The sequence below is a fragment of the Rhinopithecus roxellana genome, chromosome 15 (assembly GCF_007565055.1).
Source record: "Rhinopithecus roxellana isolate Shanxi Qingling chromosome 15, ASM756505v1, whole genome shotgun sequence".
In the NCBI taxonomy this organism is placed as follows: domain Eukaryota; kingdom Metazoa; phylum Chordata; class Mammalia; order Primates; family Cercopithecidae; genus Rhinopithecus; species Rhinopithecus roxellana.
Window position 1 is genome coordinate 64908236 of NC_044563.1, and position 18614 is coordinate 64926849.

An 18614-nucleotide genomic window follows, 5' to 3' on the forward strand; every position below is an offset into this window, starting at 1 on the left:
AAGACACTTTACAGACACAGGTAATACACAGCAGGGGATAGGGAGTGGGGAAGGGGGGCTCTGGGATCGAGGGAAGGGGAGACAAAACATAAAGCAAGGAAGATACTGACCTTGCAACAAAGTTGAGCTCGTAGGCTCATTTAGTTCTAAATCGGTTGAGGGACACACAGGAGAGAAAAATGAGAACAAACACATATATTATATACAGTGCTATATATTTGTCACATATAGTTTGTATACTGCCTTTCACAGACATTTCTGGGGGAATATATAAAAACAAGGAAGACAGAAACCAAAGGCGGTAGGACAAGGTGCGGCAAGAGAAACGCTGACATGCTTTATGTTTCCATGTTGAATGCCATGGCTGGGAAGGCAGGGAGCTGGTTATGCCAAACATTTTCTGGTGCAGTTAGATTCACTCTTAGCTCACGCTGAGCCAAGCTACCGACTGGATAACAAAGGACTACAGTTTCTTTCCGGATGAGAGACTTGTTTCCCACTTCCCCACCTTTGTTGTTTCATCTTAGGACACCAAGTTCAGGAATTTTTGCCCTTGGCACCATGGTAGGATCAAGCTCCCCAGAGCACCGTGATTCAGGAGTGTCGGAGCAGAACTCTCAGAGGTCCCTGCAAGCCCTGTAACCTTAGACACCAGGTGCTTGTGACGGGAAGGACTAACCTGCTCCTATCTGGCTTCAGTATTCCCAGACTGCCGGACTACGGTCTCTTGCACCAGAATTCCTCACTTCTCAATGTCTAGGCCAGGTGGAGACAGCGTGCAGTTTATGCACAAGTTGGTGGCAAAATGATGATAATTTTGCTGCCTTTCTGTAATGCCACAGGAGAATAAACTTCATCAAGAAGTTTGTGTATTCACCAAAAAGTACATGCTGCTTTCCAACCTGCCCCAAGTGTGCTTGCTGGCTTTTAATGGATACTGACATGGAAAATTCCCTAATAAATTCATATTTGTCAAAAGACCTCATTGACAATGAGCCTCATTAATGAACCTAGGAGCCACAACAACGTCTGGACTATTGGCTGCAAATACTCATCTCACACAGGAATGGGGGTTGCGAGCTCCACAGAACTATGTTACCCAGGCAGCATTTCTAGCGATGGGCTCCTCATGAATGATCTCTCAATTGAAGCTAACAAATTAAATTGGTTTCTGACTGAAACGTGCTGCAAACTTTTTCTCCCCTAGAGATTTAGAATGTTAAGGTTCTGAGACTTCTGGCATTAAAGGACATCCCCACATGTACCCCACTCATCTTGGTGTGACCCAGTCTTTCTAAACATATTTGAATATATACTCTCACTTTTTCATGTCCTTTTTAGAAAACCCTGGACTCCAGAGAGCTGGCAATGGTAGAAATGTCCCAAAGGAGGCACAGGGCAGATGCTGATAGACCCATAGGGCAGGGGGGCACGGGAAGTAGACATTGTAATTGCTACACGTGTGCCTGCTGAAAAGAGCATATTTATGACCCACCCTTCACTGCTTTCCTTGTCATAAACGCCATCTATTCAACTCTTAGGAGAACTGTTTGCTGCTTCTCCCTATTCTCATCCCGAGATGGCTTAAGGGGAAGAAGCTGGGGAAATAGACAATCGTGATAAAGCCAATGGCTGAACCACTGCACGCAACCAAGTCAGGAAACAGTAGGTCAAAGTGGGGGACCGGGGGAGAAGGCTACTCCTGTGAGGACAAGGACTGCTGTGAGCAGAGAGCAGGACTTGGGAGGGGTTAATGGGAAACTGAGGGGGAGCCTTAGATTTGCAAGGCGAGGGAAGGAGGGGTCTGTTCCTTCCTAATCCTGGTCTCTGTTCATGCGGACAGACGCCTGCCAAAAAAGCAAAAAGGCCTGACAAATGCAAGGGGCACTTATCATCCCTGTGTGAGAGATGCCAGACACATCAATCACTCAAATCACAGCTCTGCCCATTCCCAGCCACTGGCTCGCGGATCAAGGGCGGCTTTCTCCTTCCCAGCCCTCTCAGATAAAGCTGGCTTTACTATTTGTGCCGGGTAGAATGCGGGAGGATGTAATGGGCAAGCAGAGATCCTGTGGTGAAGCAGCAGGCTCGTGATTCGGAGCAAGCCACATACGCTATCACCGAGGGCACGTGGCTGAGTTGTGGGATTATCCCAAAGTTCTCAGAATACGAGGAATTTGTGTTCTTGCAAATTATCTGTCAAATGCCTCCCCTTACTTCCCCATCACATTCAAGAGTGCTTGTTAACATGAGGGATTGGGGGAACAGATGTGAAAAATCTCAAGCTCAAAGAACTTGATGGAGTATGAAGGGATTTGCCCAAAAGCCAACCGGAATTTAATCCTGTGGCCTGTAGGGAGAATCTGCATTCATCATGAGAGGCCTGGAGCCCTGCCTGGTGGCACCGTCAGGACGGCAGGCTCCCTTCTGCACAGCTCTCTGCTCATAGGGGCAGGCATCAGAATTTACAAGGGAGCTCGCTCACTTGCTTCTGATATCAATACAGTAGCCAGATATGTGACGAAGGCGGGGCCCTTCACATCCTAGCGACTGGAAACAGTTTTGGAAAAGGGAAAATTTTACACTAAGCCAGTGAGCAAAGACTGAAATAGCAAACGTTCCCCTCTGAGTTCTTGACTATTTTACCCAATTACAATTCCCAGAGTCAGTTTAGGAGCCATCACTGAGAAAAAAAAAAAAAATCCAATGTCATTTTTGGCATTCCAAAGTCTTTTTGTCCCGTCTCAGGATCTTTTCCATTATAGAATGAAACATAAACGTTCTTTTTCGTTTTCCTTTTCCCACTTCTGAGATCTACTTTTATACATGTACTATACATATACTACTTTGTATACATGTCCACTGTCTGTCTCTGTCTCTCTTGTTCTTTCTCTTTCTGTCTCTGTCTCTCTCTGCCTCCTCCCTGTGTCTCTCTATCTCTGTCTCTCACTGTCTCTCTGTCTCCCTCTCTTTTCCTCTCTCTCCATTTTTTCTGTGTCTCTCTTTTTTTTTCTCCCTCTCCGTGTCCACTGCTACCCTGCTAACCTCTGACGCTGGCCTTAAGGGGCCCTCCCACCCAGCTCTCCCTTTCTGCACCCTCTCCCCTCTTCTTGCCCAGCTCAGAGCACAGTCTCACCAAATAGCATGATGCTGGCATTGGTGTGACCCAGCTTGTTGGAGGCCACGCAAGTGTAGTTCCCATAGTCATGTTCAGAGACATTGAAGAAGATGAGTTTTGAGAGGAAAGGTCTGTTTTCCACTTTCACTCCTTTCTTTCCTTCAATCAGTCTGAGAGAAACAAGAGCCAAAAAAAAAAAAAAAAAAAAAAAAAAAGAAGAAGAAAACAAGATGGTTATGTGTCCTCATAGGAAGAAGGTAGGCCCCGGGATTCGTGATCTTCTCCTTGCCCCGCTTCTGACATCATTATAACCACTATTTGATCCACTCAACCACACCATAAGGCAGTAGTAGTTCACACACAGTGAGTGACACGTGTTTCTTGATTTTCACACATGTGCCTAGGGGCACTCCTGCCAGAACATCTGATCTTCCTAGCCTCTCATCCTTGCCTTGTAGCCTGACAGCAACACCACAACAAATACCCGCTGCCAGCTGTGTGGCATTCAGAACAATGTGATTCACATAGTAAGTGCTCAGAAGTGTGGACCTGACGATGATGATGGTGACAACGAAGATGGTGATGGTGATGATGACAACCATGCCAATGAAAAACTCAAACTTCTGAGAGAAGAGCCACCTGAAGAATTTGAAAGAGAAATGTTTTTCAAGTACCTGGTAATCTAATTTCTCCTGAAGCACCAGAGGCATTGTATAGATAATACTTAATATTTGGCTATGAAGAGGAGAAAAATCATCTTTTTCTCATCAGGGGACTCTGAAGGGCTTGGGAGGAGTGATCTGCCCAGACTATTACAGAGGATTAGTCTGGAGGGATTAGAGGTTCCTAAGAATATGTCCCTTTAGAGCCAGGACAGTCTCCCTGACCTCCACAATGGCAGCCCAGTAAGCCACGAGGATTGCATTGGTCTAGGGGCCACTAAAGAAATGCCACAGGGAGTTAGTTGGGGGAAGTGAGGTATGCTAATTAGAACCATGGATTTTATTACCGGGCAGATAAAAGGGTAAGGAGAAAGCTGCTGTTGGAGTCAGTAGGCATGTGTCTTAATACTCAGGAGGCTGTTAACAGCAATTCCTATGGCAATCATGGACACCACCTACCCTCCTTTGCAAGATTCTGAAATGTTCATTTCTTAGAATGAACTTTAAGCCAACCTTTTACTTTCCCTGAAACAATTTGTAATCCTTGCCCTGAAGCTGATCCTATGCTATGGGAAAGATGAATACTCTTGAGGCAAAAATCCCTTCTTGATGAAGGATCTCAGGGAATATGGACACAAAGCTAAGTTTCTTGTTTAGGGCCTGGCTGGAGCACAACTTATAGCAAGCAGACAATGTCATGGTGGGAGCATACTGGAACAGATTCAGGGGACATGCTTTGGGGCAAATGGATGCTACTGAAAAAAACAGTACTCAAGGCAGAAAGAGAAAGTAAAGCACTGAGACAATGATGAGGAAATGCTTTGCGGACCGTACAATGGTATCAGTACAATGTATTTCTATAGAGTTAGACATAGATGACTCTTGCCCATCCCTGGGTCACAGCATGTTTTGGCATAGAGGGCAGCTGCTTTTTCTGAAGACCTGTCTCTGTGGGATTACAGAATAATTTTCTCCACTCCTGCAACTTACAGTAACCTTGATCAGAAAAGAGAGGCGGGTTCTGGCTGGAGTTCTCACCCAACATCTGCCTCCAGGGAAGTCACAAGATAGGTTGGACAGACTTGCCTTGCTTTTCATTATGTAGATGTTCCTCTGGGAGCCTTCCTCTCCAAAAGCTAGGGGCAATGAACTGGCCTGAGTCCACAACTTCATTAAAATGCTAGCACTGTCCAAATGGAATGAGGCATCCGACTGTGCAGCCAGAGGCCACTTTTACATTTCCAGCTTGTTATGTACACATTGATCCTCTAGGGGGTGCTGACCATACCACTCACCAGGAGGATTCTGTGAGCAAGTCAGGCTGATTGATCCCACTGCCCATTTTGACACCATTCCTCCACCACGGGGAGGAAGCTTTCCCATCATAACCAAACTGTGAATGAGATTTCAGCTCTGCAGTTGGGAGAGACTTAACTGGAAGTAGGTTCCTGCTTGACAGCTCTGAAATGTCTTTAGCTAAAAACAGCACAGGGGGCCAGCAGCACTTTGCAGGCTTTGCAGCTCCTGGGAGGACACACTTGCCTTCTCTGGGCGGGTACACATCCCCTCCCTCCTGCACTGCTCCCAGGCCTCAGTTTCTTATGAAAGTTGTGGGCTTTTCATTGGCCAATGCCCCTGTTGGATGGGTGGCCTTCCGTAGGTATAGCGTTTCCTCTTCCTTTGTTGGATAACACACACAATAGCGTGCGGTTGAGTCGTTCTAGCATGTAGCCAGAAGACTTCTTACCTAACTCTTGGGAAAGCTGCCTGTCCTCACCACAGTTCCCTTTACTCTGCCTTGGAAGTCTGCTCATCTCACTGAAAACGGGAGATGGGCTAGAGCCGGCCTTCCCCCAGGGCAGACACAATATGCCTTGGGAGACCTGCCTGGCAGACCCAATGGGCTGTGATCAGGACCTCAGAGGCAGGGATGCTGCAGCTGAGCTGGGTACCAGGAGGAAAGACAGCCCTGTCTCATGCCAGCACACTGGAAATAAACGCATACATGTGCAGCAAAGGGAAAACTGACTAAACTAAATGGAAAGGGGAGAAAAGGAGAGGCCATCAGAAGAACTGAAAGACAGAAACAAAGCTGCCTGAGCCAGGGGCCTCTGAAGACCATCCCTGGCCCTGCCAGCCCACTCTCTCCTCCTGGGTAAATGGTGGCAGGGAGAGCTGTCTAGATGCCGCACAGAGGAGAGCTCTCTCATCCTTTTACTCGCCATTGGCCACTTTTGCTTTACTTTCCTCCAAGATTTTGCTTTCCCCTAAATATTTCTTTTTCTATTTTTCTCCAATAAAGAATTGGAATAATAGGGTGCTGCTGATGACTTTTCACTAAGACCTAGACAACTGAAGATTTGGAAACTGACCCCATAGCTCAACAGGTTTTTGGTTTGGTTTGGTTCAATAATTAATTTTTATGCCTCAGTTTCCTTCTTTGTACAATAAGAAGGTCAAAGAGGGAATGGATAAGTGAAAGAGAACTTCTAAGTAAGGTTACCATATTTATCAGAAAAACACACTCCATTCTGCTTGATTCTTCTTTCTTGGAAGAAGGGGAAAGCCAGCTTATTTCTTGTTTTTCTTTGTGAGTTTGTTTTTCCTCTTTGTGTCTTAGTTCTTTCATCTGTAAAATGGGCTAGATGAATATAATACACCTCACTAGAAGCTGCCAGAATGTGTCCTTAATTTTTTTTTTTTTAAAAAAACAAAACACTGCTTTTCATTTGGGAGGATTATGATAAGACACAGTGAATCTTACAACTGACTGACAAGGTTCTAACCAAAATTCAATTTTCGATCTAGAGACCAGAAAGAGCTTTTGGTGTCTGACTGACCTCACAAGGAAAGAAGCCAGGGCCTGCCGAAGATGCGCACACAGTGTGGGCGGCCATTCACTCGCCCCTGGCCTGGGTTTCTCACGCTGCTCCCCTTCTCAGAATGACCTCTTCAGTGTTTTCCCTTCTCAGCTTCCCGGCCTCCCTCACTCCTTGCTCTTACTGCACCCCACATACACCTCAGGACTCTCTTGCATCCCTACACCACCACCTCTTTTTAAATGAAAATGTTCTGAACACAGGCAGCTCTTGGCCATTTTCCATTGTTCATCCCCCTTAAAGTGGCTCTTTGATAACAGCAATTGCCATGGTGCCTGGCTGTCCTGAGCTACTGATCCCTGCACTGATATGCCATTTGATGACACCTCAAAATGATCATCTTCAGTGACTCACAACAAATATCCCGACGACGGCCGTGACAATGGGAAGGAAGGGAATAGTCCCTTCTCTTTTCTCCTATAGTAAAAGAACAACTTGGGCACAAAGGGAGGGCTAAATTGGGTCATGGACTCTTATACAACGCTACTGATAGTGTCTGGAACAGGAGGGGAGACCTGCTAGCTGCAGCTAACTTGTTAGCCACTCCCAGGGCCCCGTGAGCCTTCCTAACTCCTTCACGCAAGCCTGAGAATGTGGTAAGAATAGCTTCAGGCAGAACACGTTATGTTCTTGGCCTATAAAAAATTCACAGGCCTTCCAATGCTCCTGGTGGCCTTTCCTTTGCGATTTTGCTTTCCTAAAAACAGTTACCTGTCAGATCTGTTGGTTGGCCAGTGATAATTCTGCATGACGACATTAAAAACGCAGCTGAAATCCATTAATGTTAAGAAACGACTTCTTTGCACATTTGCCTCCTATAGAGAGGAGAAGTTCAGAAGAGGATTTTATAGAGTTCATTTGCAACCGTCTGGAATCAGGACCCTGGAAAAATTTCTTCTGGAGATGGGGGTGGGGGTGGGATAGGAAAGAAGGAAGCTTTACCTCTTGTCATCCTTGTACCACTGGAATTCTGCTGACGGGACTGCTGAGGCTTCACACTGCAGTGTCCCCTTTTGTCCCACGGGGACACCCGTACCCTTGGCTTCTGAAATGTATGGTGGATCTGCAGAAAGAAGATGTCTCACAGCTTTTTTTTTTTTTTTTTTTTTGAGATGGAGTCTCGCACTTGTAGCCCAGGCTGGAATGCGAGTGGCATGATCTTGGCTCACTGCAGTTTCCGTCTCCTGGGTTCAAGCGATTCTCCTGCATCAGCTTCCCAAGTAGTTGGGATTACAGGTGCACGGCACCACGCCCGGCTAATTTCTGTATTTTTAGTAGAGATGGGGTTTCACGGTATTGGCCAGGCTGGTCTCCAGCTCCTGACTTCAGGTGATCTGCTCGCCTCGGCCTCCAGAAGTGCTGGGATTACAGGGCACTGCACCTGACCTACAGCATTTTAAAATGCATTTTAAAATGAAGAAGGCTGCTTCCTTTGTTGATTTTGTTTCTCATTCTCTGTCCTGGCTCTGCTTACTTAGACAGTAAAATTGCTACACAAATTGTACCAGAGAATAAAAATATTTTTGATGCTGCTCTAAGAAAAAGCTGGGTCTTCCTTTCATGTGTTGCTTTTGTTCTCCTCTGTACAGAGTTGAAATGACCATGTACTCAAGCATTTTTTCTGTTTAAACTTTTTAACTTTCATAGGATGATGCCAGCCCATCAACCCTACACTCCAAGGGTTGACAGTCAGCTCCTTTAATCAGCCTTCTAGAATTTCTGCACACCAGGTTCTTGCCAAAAGTATATAACCTCAAACTATTCAATTCCCATCAAAAGCTCAGTTGCAAGAAATAATATTCAAGGAGAATTGCCTGAAGGATATACAGATGAGTCATTCTTGGTATTCTAAAACAGATCCCTGAATCAAGTCAGAGCAGGTGACCACACTAGGCCTACGCACTTGGTCTGCATTCATCTGAAGTCTTTCCTGAACTACCCTTCGCATTCTAACAGTTTATATTACAGGGCATTATGAAAAACAGCCACAATAAACTGGCTATTCTATTTAATGCAGAAATATTGTACATGATGTTGCTGACTCTCTCTCAAAGTGCTCTATTTGTGCAGACCCTGAAGAGAATTTTCTCTAGGGTCTCAATACCAGGGAAAGCAGCGTTTCTCCCAAGCAACTAATTTGCTTTTATCTTATGGACAACATAAATTTTAAAGCAGGTGATGTTTCTCTCTTTGCTTTAGCAAGGCTAAGCCAAATTCTGCACCTGCACCGAGCGATCTTGTGGTAATATTTCATGTGCTGAGGTTTTCCTAGCTTTCACTCACTTTCCTAAGCATATTTTTTCTTTGCTTCTGTTTCTTTATGTTTTAAGTTCATCTTTATAAACTGTAAATCCTCTTAAGTCCCTTTGTAAAAACTTGTGATATGATTTTTAAAATGACAGCATTTTTATACCTATTGCCTTGCTTCTTAAACTGCTTTATATTGACTGGGTTCACATTGTAACACAAACCTAAATCTTAAAGACTGGATATTCTCCTAGCTAAAGTATCCTTCTTTTAACTCCACCCCACCCGAGTTTTGAAGGGAAAAGTCATTTCATTTGCTGATTTAGTTATTGAGTTCTATTTCTTCCTAAGTCTTCCTGGAATGTGCACAGCAGAGAAAACTTCCAGAATGTTGTAGGGAGCTAAGTCAAGGTACATAATGAGGAACCCAGAGGGAAAAGAGTGAAAGGAGGTAGGAAATTCAAGTAGGACTGATGTCAGAGAGAATCTGGAAGGCTGAGAAAGGAAATGAGGGGTCCACACAGGGCATTTCAAACTTTTTGGATTCTGTATATTTGTTAGTAATAAGCAAATTTATTGTTACATCCTCTAAGATCTATATCATAGCTACTTGTATGTATACCATGCACATCTATTAAGTGTAAAATAATGAGATACGATAGATGAACCATCAAGGGAAGTTCTAAACTTCCTTCTACACTCTAGCACATGGTTTCTTGTCTCATTATGGAGATGTCTGGTCTAGACAGTGAGAGGCTCCAGCACAACTGTATTGTATGGGTAAATTATGGGAAAATTTTGGATTTGAAGACTTGTTTAAAAAATTATGAGTTGAATGCCATTTAATGATCTCCCAGCCATGCAAGTCAAGTTTGGCTTTATATTCAGTTACTTTCAGCTACTTTTTCTTTTAATGTGACACGTGACACCTTGAGGTGTCAAAAACTAGAGTCAGAAATGGTTGCTCCTGAAAGCAGAATATGGAAAGTGGTGCTGCATTCTTCCCTCCCTAAGTCAGTAGCTGGCTGTGCCAATGGGCTCTGGATGGTGGCTGTGACAACAGACCAGCCTCATGCACGTGCAGGGTGGGTGGTGGTGAGAACACTTACAGTTCACCGTGACCTTTACTCTCCGTACCACGGGCGCGGCCACGTCGTTGGAGGCACTGCACTCGTAGTCCCCTGACTGCTCCCGGGTGATGCCCTGAATTTCCAAGTATTCGTCTTCACTCACAAAGCCAACCGCTGTGGAAAAACCAGTAACATGTGGTGAAATACAAGGAAAAAAAGACCAAATATATTAACTTAAAAAACAAAGTATAAAATGGTTATGTCTGCAGATAATTTGCCACTTGTAAGTTCAGATTTTGAGGAATTTTGAGGATTATCCCTCCTCCGTCTCTTCTACACCTCTGCACCACAAACTTTTCCTTGGCTCCCCAGTGGAACAGCTGAAATGTTTGTGTTTCTAAGTGAACTAAGCACAGTGCCTGGAGAATTACTGGTCCCGATAAGTGATTAATAATTTTGACATTTACATTGCCTGTATCTTACCAAGCAGTCGTGCTCTGGGATCTAAGTTATGCACCTTAACTCTTTCTGATCTCAAGGTATCACTTAGACTGAGCCTTGAATATAAAGTTTATGACTACATCCTTGAGCATAAATTAATTAAAAATGCCACACCAGCAGCTACACACACACATGCACACATGTACCACAAAGGCAGCAGAAACACTAACATAATAAATTTAACTTTCTGTTTTCTGACTCAGACAATTAATTGGATAGGCAGAAATCAACGTGCTCAACTTTGATCTGCTAGAGCTCCTAGGTACAAGATCCTAAAGACAGATCAGCACTGGGACTCTGCGCTTGATGCCTAACTGTAAGCATGTCAGAAATTCATCAGGTGACACGCTGCAAATCCACTCAGTCCCCTCATCATCGCAGGACTCATTGTCTTTAGTGAAAAATTATGAGTAATAATAACAACCCTTCACACACCAGACTCTGTGCTTGATGTCTGGCCATGAGCACTCAGTTTTTGAAAGATCAAGATATTTAAGGGCTAGAGGAGATTTCAAAGTTCTCTCCCAGAGGCACCGGAGCCTGAGCTTCTTTGCCGAAAGACAATGAAAAACAAAAGTTAGAGCTTACATCCCAAGTTATCCTCTCTTATCTCTTAAATGAGGGTAATTAGAATGGCAGCATCCTAAACCTGGATACCTTTAAAAGGAAAGAGGTGCTAGTAATTAATGATTATTATCAGACAACAGGCATAAGTTAAGACTGTCCCTAGCAATTGAGAAGTATTTTCCCAAACATAATATACATACAATCCTAATACCTCACAGGGTCACAGGGCTATTAGACTAACACACGAACATGCCTATATATGTACACACTCACACACAGACACATATGAAAGCACTCTGAAACTCTCGTGTGCTGCCCACCTGTTGGTTTAGTTATTAATCCTATAATCTGGCTGGAGGTACAGCTTCAGGGGGTGTAGAACTGTATTAACATGAGTGGCCCAAGAAAGGGAAAAAGGAACATTTCTCTCCTGGTCATAAAACCCTTCTGTAATGCCACATGTTTCTGCTGGCCCAGAGCACGAAAACAGTAGCTGTAAAAAACCAATACAACAAGGGATGATGTGTGTGGTATGTAAGGGATGATTGTATGTGTTCCATGACAGTGTGGAAGTCACTGTTTTGTCAAGATAACCACAATAACAGTAACAACAGCAACAACAGCAAGACCATGGTCTTGTGAAGAAGGGCCACTGCCTTGCTCCATTTGATCAGCGCTCTTTGGCCATGATAAGTCTGTGCCACTGCCCAGCAGCAGGCCAAACTGGGGCCGCACTTCATACATCTTCATGCCATATGCAAACTACACTATGTATATACAGAAGGTTTCTTGCCTCTGATACACAGAGAAGAGGAAAAGAACAGCCTATGTCCATTACAACAAACAAGAAAGAGATATTAAATTCATAAGACAAAGAAGGAAACTGTTCATAAGTAGAAAACATGGCCAAAAAGACCAGGATATAAAGACGACAAACAACATTAACCCAAATAGACTCATAGTTGCTACCAGTAAGACACTTCTAACGGTCTCAGTAGCCTTTATTAACATTGTTTGATACGCATCTTTAGGGGAAAGGTACTAACCTTGATTTGAGAATGGATAGAAGAATTGAGAAGAGCTTTAAATGAATAATCTGTAATTCCTCGTGTGTTGTCATTGTTTATTTGCTACCAACCATGGGCTTACATTTGTCAGAGCTTTCCCTGCCAGAATGCTATAATTACTGTGCCAAGCATCTTGGAGACCAGTGTCACACTTAATATTCCCATTAATTTTAAATGGTAGTCCTTGGTACATATGTGTGGCAATTGGTGTCATATTTTAATTAGGCTTGCCCTACACCATCTGAAATTAATAATAGCTCGAATTACCAGTGTAATTTATAAATTAACAGTGCCGCAGCATTAGGAAATAAATTAGCTCTGGACAGCTGTTTCTGGATTGAGCTCCAGGGTCGGAGCAGGGACGGGTGGGACCTCAGGTCTCCCGGGAAGCTGTGTATTACATCACCAAAGCAGGGAAACAAACAAAAAGGCACAAGCTCTCTGGATCTCTTGTGCTCTCCAGCTAAAGTTCATGCATCTGTTTCACTTCCATAATTCAAATGTGCTCTTTTGTGGGCACAGCTAGATTTGCAGGGGCCAACCTGTCATATGGACACCCAAATGGAAAGGCCTGCTTGGGGCATGACACACCTGGACTGAAATGTAGGTACACAAATATTAAGGCAGTCAAAATCGAGAACTCATCAGTTTTTCTGTGGGGACATGGGTGCCACATTAATTCATGTGTAGTTTTGTATATTTATGTCAGGTGATCTTGTGTAGGAAAGGACATTGGATGGCTCAAGTTTTGGGGAAGGCATATGCTCTTCTAATTCCAGAGGAAGGAGATTTTTCCTCAAGTCATCCTGCAAGAATAGTGAGGCTTAATCCTACCTTCCTATGTTCCCTGGACCAAATGTGCAATCACAGAGAAACCACAGTGACTTCATTGCTCACCAGTTATTACATGTACACTTTTTGATTAAGTTGGGTAAGGCATGTAAAAAGTGACTTGTACATAGTAATATGCTTAATAAATGTAAGCTTTCATTGTCATTATGCTCACTTTTCTCCTCACCCTTTTTCTCTACTAGAGGCATATACAGCAAAACCAGAGAGAAAGTTGGTCAGTTTATACGTAACAAAATAAATTTTGAACCACCCGAAATCAGGTTCTTAAAGGAGATGCCTCAAACAAACCAACCCCCAAAAACACTAAACTGAAATCTGAGTTTCTAGAGTTAATAAGACAAGGAAAATTTTTGTTTAAAAGCATTTGTGCTGTGGCTATGAAGTGATTGGTGCTTTATCACCAGTGTGAGGAACTTACAAAGCATATTGGGTAAAAAGAAATCAAGCAAGCATAGTTTTTAAAGTACTAAAGGATATTCTTGGTTAAGAGACATCAGTGGGGAAGAGGCAAACCACTTGATAAAACCCTATGAAAAGAAACTCTTCATGGTCAACAGCTTCTCATTATAAGTCTGCTTTTTCTTTCTGTAAAGAAAATGCATCCTCGGGTGGAAATCACACACTCCTCTTCCTGAAATATCCCCTTCATCATGGTCCACTTCTTCAGACACTAGAAATGGCTCCTTATTTTTCTGTCACATCAAACACAAACTCTACTGCCTTATTATCAAAGCCCTCCATAAAGTAGCCCTGATCTATTCACTCAAGTTTATCTTGCATGAGTGCTATGAAGAAGGCAACTGATCATCATCCTAAGAGGCAAAAGTTTGGGATCAGAAAAAGCCAATTCACTACCCTCTAGTTTCATGATGGGGTAGGTCTCCTAACTCCCCTGTACCCCAACGTCTTCATCTGCACAATCAGAATAATGTTACCTACTTCTAGGGTTGCTGTGAAAGACAACACGTGGAGTGCAGTGGGGACCCTGAGAGGCCCAGGAGAAGTCCTCTGTAGAACTTAGTCTAAACAACTGGTATACCACACCATCACTGCCACTGCCACAGCTCTCCTGCCAGGCCATGCTAGTTCTCATCCGGGACCAACATGATGATTTGTTCTTCACAGATTTTTTTTTTCTTTTTTTTGTCATCTAGAAAGCTGTGCCCTCTTGGTCTATCTAAGCAAATACCACCTTTCTTTCAAATGTTAACTCTTCCTTGCAAATACCCTATTATGCGTTCAATTACGTCCTCCCAAAAAAGATATGTTGAGGTCCTACCATCAGTACCTCAGAGTGTGACTATATTTGGAAATAGGTCTTTACGAAGGTGATTAAGTTAAAATGAGGTATTACCGTAGGCCCTCATCTAATATGACTGGTGTCCTTATAAAAAGGGATTCAGGCAGACACGCACAGAGAAAGGGTAGTGTGAAGACACACAGGGTGAAGATGACCATGTGATTGGAGTGATGCTTCTATGAGCCAAGGAATGCTGGAATTGCCAATGCATACCAGAAGCCAGGAGAGGTGAGGGAGGGTTCTCCCTGTCACTGTCAGAGAGAGCACGGACCAGCCAATCACTTGATTTTGACTTCTAGCCTCCAGCACTGCAGAGTTTTCTTGTTCTAAACCACCCAGTTTTTTGTGCCTTGTCACAGTAGCCACGGGACACTAATACAATGTGCACTATTGTTGCACATTCAGTTCATCTAGTCTTTAAAATCATAAGATAATTAAAGAGCTTAAAGGGACATTAATGGTTATATAATTCCATAGTTGCTCTGCTAGTACATAGTCTGTCTGCAGTAGATTTCACTAGAGTCGTTGCTTAAAATATAGAATTTTAGGTCCCACTCATACCCACTAAACCAGAATCTCCTGGGATGAGGCGTTTTCATAATCTTCCTAGGAAATTCTCATGCACAGGCCAGTTTGGGAACTAGTGATTGCACTCAAGCCTCGTATTTTTCTTGTGGGAAACTGAAGCTTAGAGGAGTCTGTGGGCACATATCTGGTCAGTGACAGAGCACACCAGGTCTCCTGATGTCCAATCCACTGCTCCTGCAACTGTAATAAAGTTTCTGAGTAGCTGTCTTGTGCTGCACACAGGGGGCTTATTTTTTCAATGCAATTGAAGGCCTTTGACAGCAGGAACCAGGTCTTGGATATCTCTGGCTCTCAAGGCAGTTAGGAAACCAGTTTGCATAATTTTAAAATTTGTCAACTTCTTATTGACTAACTTTTGGCTGACAGACCCAGAACAACAGGTTGAATTCACTGAAAAAAAGTCAGAGACCCCTTGTTGCTCACCTAACCCTCCGGTGGCTTCATTCCCAAAACAACACCATTTACAGTCATTGTTCTTTCCTGACTTTAGCAATTGTATTTCCTGGCTTTAGGAAATATCATCACTATGAGTGTTCTAACAGAAAAGATTTTCTTTAAATATGTGATTTTAAAAAGATTTGTCGAGTATTTAGTATAATTTATATTTAGTTTTGGGGCCAATAATTTCTTCAGGAGAAGGCATCCTTAATTTAAAAGTGTAGATCAATGAAGAAGTATGATTTATCTAACAGGAATTTGTTTTACAGCCAATTTTTTGGAAATACAGCTATTTCATTAAGTGGAATATGTTTCATTAAGTGGACTATGACAACCAAAGCAGGGAAATGAAGCAAGCTGGATATGTGATCACACCTGCCCCCAAACACCCCCACAGGCGTTTGGTGTTGTCCAAAGTGCTGATCTCAGCATTTACAACTAATCGAAGGACGGAGACTGTCTTGTGTGCAAAACATTCCTTTGGAAAAGAAAATCTCACATTTGTGACTTCATAGATTGAGCATTAAAAATCTTTATAACTGAAAATAATAATACCCACAGTGATCATTTTTATCATACCCAAGAATAAGCTTGTCAGGAGTACAGCTGTAGCTAGTGGAGAGGAGAAGACACAGCTGCCTCCTTGCTTAATATTTTCATGGCATATATACCAGCTGAGACAAAATCATTGGACATCAGAAATTGAAAAAGATACAGAACATAGAATCCCAGAATTGGAGAGTTGGAAGGAATCATTTTTAAAATTTAGCCCCTATCCCATGACTAGCAGTGACATTCCAGTCCTGCACCAGCTCTGCAGCCACTGCTCTCTCCACCATCTCAGGTTGCATCAGGTGTTCCTATTAAACCCAAGCTGGCCTCAAGGACAGCTGTGTTCCCCTAGTGCCATTATGATGGCTGCTGAATATTTAAGGTTTTCTGTTTTGACTGCATGAAGGTATGGTTTTGCTCAGATGCTGGGACATCAGACAGACAGAGGTGAGACTCCTCTTCCTCAATACCAACACGTGCAAGCCTCAGGAACTGATTTTGCGGTCTGATGAAGAAAGTGGGCTTGGCCAGACAGGAAAGAAGCTCTTTTCATGAAAGACTTTAGAGGTTTGACTGTGTCCCTACCCAAATCTCATCTTGAATTGTAGTTACCATAATCCCCACATGTCATGGGAGGGACCAGGTGGAGATAACTGAATCACGGGGGTGGTTTCCCTCATCCCATTCTCATGATAGTGAGTCAGTTCTCACAAGATCTGATGGTTTTATAAGGAGCTTCCCACTTCGTGGGACACTCATTCTTCTTCCTGCCGCCATGTGAAGAAGGCAGTGTTGGTTTCCCCTTCTGCCCCGATTGTAAGTTTCCTGAGGCCTCCCCAGCCCTGAGGAACTGTGAGTCAATTAAATCTCTTTTCTTTATAAATTATCCAGTCTTGGGTATGTCCTTACAGCAGTGTGAGAACAGAGGTGTATGGTGCCACTGTGAGTTCTGGTGTCAAGGCCTGCTGATGAATTGGGGAAGGCCTCTTTCACACCAGGTCCCCTGAGGACTCAGTGCAGTCCTGGGAGCTGGAGTGCACAGACCAATATGGCTTAAAAACAGCCCCACTCCAATTGGCAGCAGAGGCCATGTGAGGGACTGACAAAGGGGGTGGCACAAGAAGACTTGTATTTAAGCATGTAACAGGGACTCCAAGAAATACCAGAGCCAGTTCTGAGGTAAAGTGAGGGTCCCAGGCAGGCAGATGGGTGCTGAGAGGCACAGTAATATGGAATTAATGCAATCCTGTGCTGCTAAGCTAGACAAGGCTGGGGACATGTGAGCTACCCACATAACCCACATAGCAATATCCGCTGCAAGAGGGCGAAACTATCAGTGTTTAAAAGTGTTTCCACAATATGACATTCATGTCGAATGATCTACGTAGGATAGCTTCTGCGGGCCTGATACTAGGCTGGAGCAGTGGTTGAAGAGTTGATAGCAGCTGTAAGCACCACTTCCCATGGCTGCACTGTCGGGCTGTGATGAGCTCTAGCATTTCTGCACTGGAGCCCTATAGACTGTACTAGCTGACAGTTCAGTTCTCTGCACTTCAGATTCCTCTTCTGTAAAATGGGTAACATAAGGTTACCTTATAGTATTATTGTGAGCATGAAATGACTAAATATGGGTAAAGTACTTAGCATATAGGAAGCTCTCAGGAAATGGTAGGTATCATGACCTTTATTTTTAGTGAAACCCTAATTAGGCTTTAGCACATTTTAATACACATGATCCTTGATACAAGAACATCTCAACTCAGAAACGAAATAATAATCAGACCTCTTCTTTGCCAGGAGGAACCTAATAATAATAAATCTTACAAAGGATTCACCACAGATCCTTTAACTAGAAAACTCTACTCTCTTCACTTAAAACAGGATGTGATTGATAAGAAATATAATTTCTCATGATTGTTTCTTTTTAAAAAGCAGGTATAGCTGCATAGCCCAGGTAAGAACTGCTGAGAGCTTAAAAAATGTCTCTGGTTTCAGAAATAAAAATAAAAGGATATAAATATATTTTATATCTACATATCTATATATGTAATACACATACATATATATTACACACAGTTCCCTGACATTTCCTTTGGATGCAGGTAGCATGGCTGGCAGAAAAGAGAATCTGATTATCTTGCCAAAAATGGGCAAATTTAAAAGATGTGTTTCATAGGAAAAGTTCTGAAGGGCTCAAACCTACTTTTGCCTGTTGTAATGCTGCAGTACAGGCCTCACACAGTTGATATCAAACATAGAGCCCATCTCTGGGAAATGGGATAGCTGAATTGTTCTAAATAGGTGGCTCGTATCATACAAGAGAAAGCATTCTTAAATAGGCCCACGCTGGCTGCTTGTGAGCTGTGCATAAGTCGTAGAGTATACATATGGCAACATCCCCATGACATTGCCTCTTTGTCAGCTCAGATTCCTATTTACTTCACCTGAACTTCTTTTATGCCCGAGAAACTTGTCTCCTGCTTTCTCAGGATACCCTTTCTGTTGGATACACAGAAACTGCCTCTTCCTGAGCTTCTCCACCTTGCCATACCTTCTTTTGCACCATGTCCCATTCCCCAAACAACTTCCATGTTCACTATGCCCTTTGTATAAGCTAGATATGCAAATGAATAGTATTTTTGTTTTGTTTTGTTTTGCTTTTTTGAGACAGAGTCTCGCTCGGTCGCCCAGGCTGGAGTGCAGTGGCCGGATCTCAGCTCACTGCAAGCTCCGCCTCCCGGGTTCACAGCATTCTCCTGCCTCAGCCTCCCGA

At 43.4% G+C, this 18614-nt stretch overlaps 1 protein-coding gene across 4 annotated transcripts in view; it reads right to left on the reverse strand.

The window, feature by feature from the left end:
- The window catches only part of NTM (neurotrimin), a 973960-nt gene that overhangs the window by 18156 nt on the left and 937190 nt on the right, over positions 1–18614 (reverse strand). For 3 of the 4 annotated variants that reach the window (XM_030918742.1, XM_030918743.1, XM_030918744.1), the window contains 3 exons: positions 10016–10150; positions 7602–7722; positions 3137–3288 (listed from right to left, as the gene is read on the reverse strand). In XM_030918742.1, the coding sequence (XP_030774602.1) occupies positions 3137–3288; positions 7602–7722; positions 10016–10150 (408 nt within the window). Of the gene's footprint in view, positions 1–110; positions 147–3136; positions 3289–7601; positions 7723–10015; positions 10151–18614 lie in introns of all 4 variants that reach the window. The other variant, XM_030918741.1, reaches the window with a different exon arrangement.